This window comes from Citrus clementina, unplaced genomic scaffold (assembly GCF_000493195.1).
Source record: "Citrus clementina cultivar Clemenules unplaced genomic scaffold, Citrus_clementina_v1.0 scaffold_2, whole genome shotgun sequence".
In the NCBI taxonomy this organism is placed as follows: Eukaryota; Viridiplantae; Streptophyta; class Magnoliopsida; order Sapindales; family Rutaceae; genus Citrus; species Citrus x clementina.
In genome coordinates, this window is record NW_006262688.1 from 17,946,584 (window position 1) to 17,959,661 (window position 13,078).

The 13,078-nt window shown below is 33.2% G+C and overlaps 1 protein-coding gene across 1 annotated transcript; it reads left to right on the forward strand.

Annotated features, from left to right (window-relative positions):
* The first annotated feature begins 10,298 nt into the window (after positions 1 to 10,298).
* Positions 10,299 to 11,042, forward strand: LOC18052643 (NDR1/HIN1-like protein 6). Its single transcript, XM_006447278.2, has one exon. The coding sequence runs from the start codon at positions 10,299 to 10,301 to the stop codon at positions 11,040 to 11,042; it is 744 nt and encodes a 247-aa protein (XP_006447341.2).
* The last annotated feature ends 2,036 nt before the right edge of the window (positions 11,043 to 13,078 follow it).

The following is a 13,078-nucleotide window of genomic DNA, read 5'->3' on the forward strand; positions in this document are numbered from 1 at the left end:
CCTCAAACAAATCCATTTCACTCAAATTTTGTTAAACCCGAAATTGTATTTTTAAGCTCTTTTTTCTTCCAACAATGGCGGGTGGTGACATGTCCAAGGGAAAACACGTGGCCAAGAAGCGTAAGGATGATCATGGCGATAATTCAGAATTTATGTTGATTCATTTTCCACGACCCATGCTTTGGAAACGTTTTCTCGACAATTTCAAGGCAAGGTCGGTCATTATACCTTATTTTGTCAATCTCAGTAATATGGATAATTTAGAAATTTGTGATAAATCCCTTAAAGATTTCCTTATTGCTATGGGATGGAAGAATGTGTTGGTTGTTAATGAACATTATTATGAACATTTAGTCAAGGTTTTTTATTCGAATATGGATACGGAAGTTTCGAATAGAATTGTTACTAATGTTGGGGGAGTTCATATTGAATTTGATGTTGCTTTGCTAAATTCTATCCTTAGAACTCCAAATAAGCGATTGGAACTATATAGTGCTAGAGCCAAAATCAAAGAACCTTGGTTTTGACTTGAGAATGCCGTTCGAAAAATTTGTCGACGGCGTGATTTGTCTACTGCGTTCTGTAACTCACCTTTGAAATCTCAAGCCTTACCTCTTCAAACTTGAATCTTTCATTATGTTCTTCATCATGTTATTACTCCTAGGGCTGGTCATGCGGATGAAGTTAGTCGTTTAGATGTAGCCATTTTGGACTGCATTCTAGAGGAGAGGGTGCTAAATATTAGGTATATTATCCTTCATCATATGCTTAATACTCCCAGCTTAGCCAAAAGATCCCTTCCATTTACTAGTATTATTACCCGAATTCTAGAGTATTTCCATGTCCTTATAACCGAGTCAATCTCCTTGAATTCGAGGGAATTAGGCGATGATTCAATCGCTAATCTGGGTTTTTATTGGAGGCATGATAGCTGGCATAAAGATCAAAGAAACAAAAAGGTTACGGAACTTGCTCCTTCAGATCATCGTTTCTTTAACGATGTCCGTCCCCCACACTTGCTTCGTAATCTTAGTGCTCCATATCTCTCACATCCTCCACCTTCCGAGGGCCCTTCCCACTTTACTTCAGCTGACTCTGAGGATCCGTTGCAGCAACTGTTAACTAAAGTGGATTCACTTTCTAAGCGGCAAGACAAACTTCAGTCTATGCTTGAAGCTTTTCAACTTCAGTCCATTTCCGAGCGAGAGCGTCTCTTTGCTCAACAGCAGCAGCTTCTTGATGGCCAGCAGCAACTTTTTGCAGCTCTTGGATTTCCACCACCATCCTCTTCATCACATCTACCATCTCCTTAGCACTCTATTTTTATTTTTTATTCGTCACTCTGCACTACATCTCTCTATGCATTGTTGTTTTTCATTTGCGGATGACATCTTGTTGTTTGATATTTAAATATGTTGTTTTTAATTTGTGAATTAAGGATGCTTGTTATTTGATCTTCGGATATGTTATATTTGGATGATGTTTTCGGATTCTTGGAATATTATAACTCTTTGGTTAATTATATGCTTAATTCTTTTGTGTTGCTTGATGACTTGGTGGAGTTGTTGGTTTTGTTTAAGCTTATATGGAAGTGTTTTTAACCATGTTGTGTATTTGAAGATTTGTTCATTTTTAAGGGGAGACTCTGCCGAAATTTTTGCTCGCACAAAATGGGTAATATCTTCATTGAATTATTTTTTATGATCTTGTTTCAAATTGCATATATCTATCTTCTTCTTTTTTTTAAAAGAAGAGATACATATGATAAGTTTTTGAAAAATATCATTTTGGTTAAAATTTTTAATTGGTCGTATATTCATGTTTCTCGATTATCCATTAATATATTATCGGTCTTAGCATTAATTTCTAGCAATTTTTGATGATGAAGGGGGAGAGATCATGTATTTTGAATTCGGAGACATGTAATACGTATTTTGTATTTCAAGTATTTATGCATGGTTTTGAAATATTAAGGGGGAGCTTACAAATTATCATAAATCATATATTCAGGGGGAGTTTTTGTTTTAATTTTGATTTATGTCTTCAATTATATATGCCATGTATTAAGGGGGAGTATAAATGTCAAAATACATGAGATGTTTGTCATCATAAAAAATGGGGAGATTGTTAGCCTAAAGGGCTACTCATAATGTAATTTTGATGATAACAAACATATGTATTAAGTGATTTAATAGATATTGTATTTTACATTTTCACTAGTTTTTTAAGGGTAATATTTATGCAAGTGAATCAAGTGAAATCAAGCTCAAGACACTCAACGGACAAACGGCGAAATCAAGAATAAAATTTAGAGCTCAACGAATAAATTAGTGCGATAAATTCTTGTAAAGCTGGTATGATTTAATTGATGCATGATTTAGCATTTGAGAAGCTCAAGAGATTAATTTAATTAAATACTTTTCATAAACTAAAAGATTTATTTTTATAAAGTAAAGCATTTTGTGGATTTGAGTAATTTGGACTTAAATGCTAAGTTTTAAAATCTTTGATTTTAATAAGTATTATTATTAAATTTCGGAGTTGGACGTTTTACAAACATTTGAAATGTTTTGGGCCATACTATAATTTATGAATATTTTGGACTAAAGTGAAAGGTTTTGAGAACTTTAAAAAAATGGGCAATATGTTGAAAAGGACCTTTTTGCGAAATAATAATATCTTTGGGGCCATATCATAATTTCAAAAAATTTTGGAAAGTCAACTATTCTTGGGAAATTCTGAAATTAGACCTATTTGTAAAGTTTTATGACGTTTTAGGCTATAGTATAATTATAGAAAGTTTTAGGCCAAAGTGTAATTTTAGTAAACAGTGTTACTGTAGCAAAATTCAAAAATAACGGTAATATCACTGTTCCTAAGCGGCTAGCCGGATAAATCAAGCGGCTAACCGTTTGGGTGCGGGAATTTACCTATAACGGCTAGTTTTCGAGTTTTAACTATAAAAACTCAACTCAAACTTCATTCTAACAACTAATGCAAGTAAATATAAGATCATACAACATATATTGAGCTTCCAAAATGGAAATCATCATTGATTGAATCATTGTTGAGCTATTATTTGCATATCCACTCTTAAAGAGAGTTTTTGTTGTAATTTTCATTTCTTATTAAATTGTGAGTGTGTAAGTGTGAGAAACACTTAGGGTGAAGAGATTGGGGAGATAATCTCTTGATTGTAAAGGTTCATTGACACCTTGGAAGTCAATTGTAAGAACTTAAAGCCTTGGGAGGCTTGGATAGTGAAATCATCGAGCTTGGTTGGGTTGGAGGCATGGACGTAGGCGAGAATTGCCGAACCACGTGAAAATCCCTGTGTTTGTTTTTCTTTTCCCTTACTCTTTCATTTTTATGCTTGTTTGAATTTATTGTTTTCTATTCCATTAAGGCGTTAGATTAATTTTTTGTGCGAATTGTATTGCATAATTTTTAAAAACTCAATTCACCCCCCCTCTTGGGTTGCGTAACTTGCATTTCAGTTTCTTTTGTTCATGTTATAATTGACCTTAAACTCCTTGAATGTTTTTAGAAGAGATTCTAGCACCATGTCAATCTTTAAGTTATCATCGATTTGTACTCCCTGAATCTCAACCTCATTCAAATAGTCCATCATTTTGAGGACATGATCACGAACTCTTGTGCCCTTCCCCATTTTACTGTTCATAATTCCTTTCAGCGCTGCTTGTCTCGCAGAGCGAGTACTCTGCCCGAACATCTGTTGGAGACTATCCATTATTTCAGTGGCAGTCTCCAAGTTCTAATGTTTGGTCTGCAGAATATTAGAAATCGAGGCTGAAATGTAGCATTTTGCCATTTCATTGGCCTTTTGCCATTTCTCATAAAGCCTCCTCTGATTTCTATGAGCATCATCCGCTGGAACTGGAGGGCATGGCTGGGTTAAGACATATTTATAATTTTCAGCAATCAGGACAATGAATAGATATCTTTTCCAATATATATAGTTCTCTCCGGTGAGTTTGTTTTGACTCAGAATAATAGTAAATGGGCTCAGAGAAGACATTTTCTGAAAATAAAACATCCATGCATAAATAATTTGAAATAATATTCACAATAAATGACAAAAATGCATAAAACCATAAATGCATTTTAATTTATTGTAACGATAATCTAATTCCGCTTTGACAAGCTATCCGTTGGGGAAGTCATGTCTATACTTACTAGAGCCAATTACCCATTGGATTATTTACTTTCATGTAGAGACATGATAAATAATTATCGTTATCCTTTTTGGGCCTAAATTTGTTAACAGAGCTTCGTTGGGAAGGTTAATAACAAATTTTAGTTGAGTGTATAACCATTGTTTCAATCTACGTAATTTTTATATCAATAGTCACCGTTGGGGTGAACAATCGATTGAAAAATATTTCAATTTTATCTTTGAAGAAGTTCATCAAATAAAATATCTAATATATATACCCTCCGAAGGGAGCATCACCGTATCATGAAGTCGAGGTATGTGTATAATTTTATTATTGAACTAACAATGGAGCCCGTGGGAAAATTATCTTGAATTTTTCCTCTCCCACTCAATATTTTAAAATTGGTTTTTCCTTTTTAAAACATACATATTGTTAATTGCATGTTTCCTATAATATTATCTAGATGATATCAAATATTATTAAGCATATGCAAATTTCAAACAATATAATGAAATTCAAAATTAATGAATGACATGTATCATTATGCATAGAGTGACACCTCCTATTCTATATGACATGTTATCATGGCATCTTATCATCCAAAACATAACATATAGAAAAACAATTAAATAATCTTAATTCATAGCTTTCCTAATAATGAAAAATACATTAACCCTAAGCCTAATCTTCATTGGGCTTCTTGTCAATGTCCATCTTCCATAAGCTTGTCTTTGTTAATGGACTAGGGGAAATTGAGTTTTAAAATTTATAATTGGTCCAATTTTAATTTTGAAAGGAAATAAATAAATAAATAATTTTTTTTATTAAAATAAAACTTTTGGACCAAAAATAAATTTAATGTATTCAATTTTATCTATGCATTTTAATCCATTAAGCCCAATTAAAATTGGGCCTAAAACTAGGATTTATTAAGCCCAAAATTATTTTTGGACTTTAACGCAAAAAAATTAATACGTTTCTGCCCAAAAGAAAAATTACAGAACCATAGGGACCTCAATGATAAAAATTATGAAACCCTAAAATCCATATTTTTCTTTCTTCTTCTTCCCCTCCGCCAGCAGCCTGCGCGCGTGCTCTTCCAACCCACGCTCGCGCTGCTGGTTGAACGCTGCAGCTACTGATCGCGTGCTGCAGCTGCCAGCCACTGCGCACATAGCGCGCTTGCAGCGCGCATGCGACAACTGCTGGGCGTGCAGCGCGCGCTGCTGCCCACGCGGGGCGCGCGCGTTGCTGTTGTGCATGGCTGCTGGCAGCATGCTTCTGAAATTTCCAGCCTCTATTCCTTTAATCTGTTGTCACGTGATTAATTCCAGTGATTGATTTACAAATTTCCTAGGCCAATTTTGGCTTACAAAAATTCTATAACAGTAAAATAAATCAAGAGGGAAACATGGTGATAAAAGACCACCCCTCTTGTTACAGATCCAAAGAAAAAATAAACGGAAAATCTAACCATGAATTAAGACAAACCATAAACATGCTTTATTCATATATTAAACAAATAATATACATCTGAATAAATTGTGCCACTCTAATACATAAATATCAAGATTAATTTCATACGAAATTCTTATATATTAATATGAGATGGCTCTGATACCAATTGTTGTGGAAAAATCAGGTTTTTAAATTTTTATAAAACATTTTTAAGATCGCTCTCATATAATATATAAGAATTTGTAATCTAGAAATCGTACCTTGAAAATCCGATTTGGCTTTTTCCGCTGAAATGATTTAGGCTTCCAGATCACGATCCTTTACCACCATTTCTGTTAGATCACGATCCGTCACCACCACGCTTGTTAGAACACGAACTGGCACCAATGATCTTTCAGGTTATGACTCAGGTTTGATCTGCACTTGACGTGTGCGCGCCTTTATCACTACCAAAGCAACTAGCACGAGAAAATTTTTCTCTCAACAATAGAGAGAAAAATCTTTTTCTCTGATCTATATAAAGTGACTTCTGTCTTTTTCTTTAGAGAAAATAAGCCTTTTATATCTCCCTTTAGTGAAAACCTTAGGTTCCAAATAATCAAAAAACAAAACTCACGTTACTTGCTTTTTCTATAGGGGACCCACTTTGTAAAATAACATAAGGCCCCTTATACACAAGCTAATTAAATGGAGCCTCTCACTAAAAGATATATTTAGGCTTTTGACCCAAATAGCTAGTTATCTTACTTATTAGTCCAGTAGTGGTGCAGTCAATTAAATGAGCTAACCCATGGATCATTTGGGAACATACAATAGTGGCTATAGCAATTAAGCCTGTAATTAAACTAGCCTAATTATTTTAGTGGAGTAGATTTGGAATTGACCTCCATAATTGTATGCTCGAATAATAATTCGTCCCAAGCCACATTGATTTCTTTACTGCACAACCCTTTGTACCACATCGTTAATTAAATTGATATCTCAACTGTCTAATCAATTTAATAACATCTTGTTCCTTGATACTTACTGGTTTTCTCTAATGATCATTTTCAACATACTAAATATGTTGACACACTCTGACCAGATAATTCTATGATCAAGTGCCGAAAACTCATCAAGAGATGTGTTGTACAAATTCTATATTGTTAATCCATAACTCCAATACTCATAATTGCTCCCACCAAGATACCGGGTAATCTTGACCACAAGAATGTGTCATGCCCATTGTAACTCAAATGGAATAACAATTACAATCATGAAATCATAATTAACTCAAGATTAAGATTACAGTAAAATCAATGCCTATGAGATTTAATAAGTCTGACAGTCATTTCAATGTTAATTAAATCTCATATGTAATCCTGTTCAATGTAGTCGTACTACATTAATAAATTCATACATGATTAAGACAAATCATTCAATGAATTCATTACAGTCTATACCTAAATAAAGTGCCCAACTTTATTTATCAACTGCGAACTAAATTTATTTAATCATGAGATAACTTATATTTATGTCTTCTGTGAATCCACATGGTGATCACATAAATACATATAATATGATTAAATGGATTTTGATCAAAATATTAATGCAATTAAGATATTTGAATAAAATACCTCATTAATTTTATTAATCAGAAAAAATGTTTATTACAATTAAATAAACACATATGCTTTTAAAGAGCATATTTTCCCAACAGAAAATACTTAAATTATGGGTCATTTTATGATGCTAGAATTAAAATCATGGCATCAATAACGTATTTAAACATGAATTATGTAAATAAAACATAACACAAGTAAATCAACATAAAACTTCTAAAACAATATTAAGTATAAAATAAAACATAAATTACATAAATAGAGTATAAGACTTGTAAATGGATGGTAAAATAAGAAAGTTAATATAGGAGTGGTAAATTAGTGTATCAATGGTAAATAAAAAAAACTTACAAATATAATATAAAACTTGTAAATCAACAATAAATGTCAAATAAAACATAAATTAAGCAAATTAAACATAAGACTTATAAATGGAAGGAAAAATAGTAAATTAACATAGGAATGGTAAGTTGGTGTATCTTTATTAAACAAAATTAAAAATTAAAAATGTATCATAAAACTTATAAATCAATATTTAGTGTAAAATAAAACATTAATTACGTTAAAAGAAAAATAGTACTTGTAAATAGAGGGTAAAAGAAGTAAATTAATAAAGGAGTGGTAAATTGGTATATTATTGGTTAACAAAACAAAAACTTATAAATATAATATAAAACTTGTAAATCAACATTAAGTATAAAATAAAACATAACTTATGTAAATGAAAGGTAAAACAAGTAAATTAATATAAGAATAGTAAATTGGTGCATTATTAGTAAACAAAACAAAAATTTACAAATGTAACATAAAACTTGTAAATCAACATTAAATATGTAAATAAAATATAAATTATGTAAATAAAACATAAAACTTGTAAATGAAAGGTAAAACAAGTAAATAAATATAAAAATTATTGAAAAAATAAAAAACTTATAAATGTAAAATAAAAACTCATTATGATAATGATTACTTTATATATTTGCTGATAATGTTTCTAAATTAAATAATGATAGTTTTGGGTTTATTTAATACATGAAAATTTATTAAGGATAAAATTTATTTTCAAAATTAGATTTTGAAAAACTAAATTTTTTCATATTATTCAAAGCTATCAGTAAAATAAGATAATTTTTCGTTCTGCTAAACGCCCTCAACAATAACCTCAAATAATCTTTAATTACATCAACTTAATCAAGGTTATTGCTTTGGCTTAATATTTAATTTGATGTCTAACTCATTGATGCATCATGCATGCGACACTTACTTTGGCTTAATATTTAATTTTATAGCGGTTAATCTGAAGGCAAACTCCAGAAGATGACAAATTATCAGGATTACTTACCACGGTGGCGAGATAATTGGACCCTTCTAAATTGATTGATTCCAAATAGTTTTTAGGTGAGAATTGAGATACGCACCATTTATTTGTTAATGAGAACTCAATTTGTTTCAAGATTTCTCTACCTAGGTACAGATTCACACTGATCTTGGTCAAAATTTGCCTATAATAATAATAATTCTCTCGCACACATTGAACAGGTTATTTGAATTTTTAACTGAGAAAGGCATCCAGAAATTCCAAATGCAATATTTGTTGTATTTTAACAAATACTACAACTACAGCTACTTGTTCCTTTTCAATCAATTGCTTAAATGGAGAAAAACAGAAAAATTTATACTTTATATCAAATCATGCTGATTATGCAAAATTTTGTCAGTCAATGGTCAATAATCGTTTGTAATATTTTATTGTTTCTCCTTATGCTTACATCAAGAAATGCCACGTGTAATATTTCAAATCAAATCAAATAGTGTGCAAATTTAACGGTTGACTTCGGGTACAAATTTTACGGTCTACGCGCGCCCGCCAAGAAAGAACGAAGAAAGTTGATTTGAAAATTTAATAATTAGCAATCAAAACGAGTATAAATGGCATCATTCATAGTCAGTAAAAGTGTCTTCAGCAGCAGAGCAATGGATGCTCTTGCGCGCAACCCCACCAGCAAATTTGGCCACAACTTTAGCCGGAGATGCAATGTTTATGACTATGAGCTCATATCAGAACTGGGTTCTGAAGATTTTCAACATCGGAGAAATTTTTCCAGGAGAAGAAAGGAGATGAAGTCGCTTAGTTACAGACGTAAAAGAGCGAAGCAGAGGCAAATATTTCTGAAAACGTACAAGCTAGCATCAACGGAAAACTTGGGACAGTCTAGTCCATCACAGAAGTTGAAGAAAGCTGTGGTAAAAGTCAAGACTGCTTTTGTGTCTATGGTAGCCTGTGTGCGTATCAATTCTTTGGGGTCTTGTAACTCCAGAAATTCCATCGCCGCCTCATCGCCGCTGGTTAGGAAATTTTTCTGAATTTTTGATTCAGTGAAGCTTGCTTTAATAAGTTACCTAACATTATTTCTTCATCTTTCTTTGCCATAATTTTTTATCTGTAAATATGTAGCAATAATTTCGAATTAAGCTGGGGGGTCACTGGGTCTGGGTCAGGGATCACCTGTTTGATACAATTAGAAAACATATGATCTTTTCTGTGAAAACATATAATATTAAGGACCCCTATGTTATTACTCCATTAAGCTTGAGTGGCAACACGTCATTGCAATACCTGTTCTTTAGTTTATACATTAAATATTTTTTGTTGCAAGTTAGAACTACTATTTGATGATAGATTTTTCGCTCAATTGTTCTAAATTTTCATTTCTTTTCTCAAATATCAATTCTGATCTGAATTGAAAATGTCCAGAAGCAAAAAAAATGAGGGGCACTAATTAGTTATTGTTATTGAAAAATATTTGTTTGCAAAAGAACAATATACTCTACAAACTTGAGACTCTAAAATAGAAAGATAAAGACCATGTGGTCTAATTTAGCAGCCGAAGACAGCTATGCAATGAAATTTAATTCACATCCATACACATGTAAGAAATTCCTTGAATAATGGAGCCAACACAAAAATTCAGAGTGTGCCATCATTCTCTCCCTGAAGCTCTCCCCAAAGATTTCGGCGGAGAAGAACAGGAAGAGTCTTTCATTTTTCTCCCATTGTTTGATGGACAATGTCCACAAAAGGGACGACGTTCAGGCATCTGAAAACATGTCTGCACCCCCATTACCCCCAAAATATGTCATGCTCAATGAAACCAATGGCCTAAGGCCCCCACCTCAGCGGCGCAATCCCCCTCGTTACCCCAGTTATCAGGACCGATCATCAAGTGGAAATTGTTGTCTCAAATGCATATGTTTTTGCTACTGCTGCCTCTTCTTCTTAATCATCGCTTTCAGCATTGCTGGTTATGTTATTTATGCCACGTTTAAGATTGATATTCCTAAGTATAGAATTGAAGAATTCAAGGTCGAGGCTTTCAATGTGCTTCCAGATTTAAGCCTCAATACTGAAATAAACGTGATTGTTAGAGCTGAGAATCCCAGTGATTTGATTAGCTTACAATATGAGAAGGGCAGCTCGGTTACTATGAACTACATTGATAAAACAATTTGTTCAGGAAAGGTTTCAGAATTCTACCAAGGCTACAAGAGTATAAAACGTATCAATATTCCATTGCAAGGAAAGACTGAGTTTAGTTCAGAATTTCAAGAATCACTTGCAGAAGACAAGAAACAAGGGAAAATTCCTTTGCTGATTGTAGTGAAGGCACCCATTATTGTTGAATTAGGGCGGATTCCGTTGAAGGAGGTCGTAATTAATGTTAACATCAGTATGATTGTTGATAGCTTGGAAAAAGACAAGAAAATTGGTATTATATCATCCAGCTATAAGTATGGTTTGCTTTGAAATGGACTCACCATTCATATTACTTTCTTCAACACTCAATTTGATGCCATTCTTTTTTGGGGAGGAAGAGAGAAGCAGAGTAGCATTCAGCCAGTTTGTTTCATTTTTCAGAGAACAATTCAGATTTTGCACTGTATTGTCATGGATCATCAGTTGCCAATCAATGAAACAGAAAACAAATATTATGTCTATGTATACAGGTGTAGCTTATGATTTAAAGTTAGATTTGGAGATGTTTATATATGTTTATTGATTTTCTAATATGCAATTTGAAGTTATTGATTATTGTCGTGGTTAATGTTAAATGATAGTAGCAACATTGTTGTGTAAGCCGTGATTAGACTGCTTCAAGTAGAAGTTAAAGAAGCGTAGACAAGAGTTAGATGCCGGCTCCTTTGTCATATAAATTGGAATCTTTGGCATTTTTAAATCTCCTCTGGATTTTGGTAAAGGAGAAGAAACAGATTAAAAATTCCTCTACCTCTAGTGTATAAAACTTTAGATTAAATAACACGCCATCTTGTATTTTCCTTCGGTTGCCATTGATTCTTTTTTTCTTTTCTTCCCCCCACTTCTGGATGAATTAATTCCCAGTTTTGTGGATAACATAAATAATTTGGTCACAGAACAAGAAATATTTGCGACTCTTCACAAGCAAAAAGAACAGCCTTCTAAAGTAATGCTCGCTAATATTCAGAACTTTACACACAATCAAATGAATTAAAGAACTAGTTAGCATGTATAGAACAAATTGAACAAATGATTACGCATATTCTTTCATGTGTTGTTGCTCCAGAAAGCATGTGGTAATATAATAAAATGATATGAGAGTTGGTGAAAGTCATAACCTTTATGACTTAGCGTTCTTCTCATGCCTAAACAAAACGACCCCACTTCACCTCTGCAACAATTGCATGCCAATATCAGTTTGGTCACCAGCCCAACTATAGATATTAAAAGATATGTGGGTTTGATTACCTATTCCTTTGACTGCAATGTCATGTGCTAACAAACATGCAGTCGTTTTTTATATATTTCACCTTTATCCGACAACAACAAATAATGAGCAATTGGGATCACCGTGTCAGTGCGTGTGATTTAAGGATTATCACATGGACCAAACCAACTTGGCTGTGCCTGTTGGCTCAGGCTTTCGTTTCATCGTACTGAGAGCCTTCCATATCATGATCAAAAATCAAAAGTCTTCTAATATCGTCCACTTTTAAAGTTTTTTATAAGAAATTATAGTTGGCTTATCAGAACTCACCCAATTGCAGATAACTTTGTCAAAACAAGGGATGATGTTACTGTTATTGCTATATCTTCAACATGAAGAGTATTAGCTATGAGGATTTGATCAATTGAGTTTAAAATTAAGAAGCTGGAGTCTCTGATCCATCAAACAAATTATAGTTATTTAGGTACTTGACATGTGTCCCGATAACTTCTGTGTAGTGGAGCAGTTTCCCCAAAAAATCAGAACTGTCTCGTGCCACTATTTTCTCATTTTTCAAACCCACTCCTCCTAAAATTAATACCCACAAAATTCCGGTACTGAAACCCAGCTCAACTGTCTTGCTGCTTCAGTTGCCCTCAACTTTCTTTTCTTCAGTTTTCACAATTCACCAGCTAAAAGCACACCTTCACGAACTCAAGTACAATGTTTTCTCCATTTTTTTCTAGTCAATGTTACAGGTAAGAGCCAGCTTTCTCAGCTACTCGCCAAGTGTTTTGAAGTATCAAATATGTTTGGCTTCTTGTTCGGATGGCGAAAAGCTTCAAAATGGTGCTTATTCTACAACTTTGAGAAATTCCAGTAGTCTGGTTCATTTGTTCCTAATGCTTATCATGTTTGCATGAGATTTCTTATTGCAGTAAGAAGCTTATAAAGCAGCTCCAATGCCGCCTCAAGTTGCTGAAGAATAAGCGATGCTCGATGGTGAGACTTTTAAGAGAGGACTTGGCCGAGCTCATCAAAACTGGCCATGAAGAAACTGCCTTCAGCCGGGTACATTAAGTGTGCAGTTTTTCCTGAT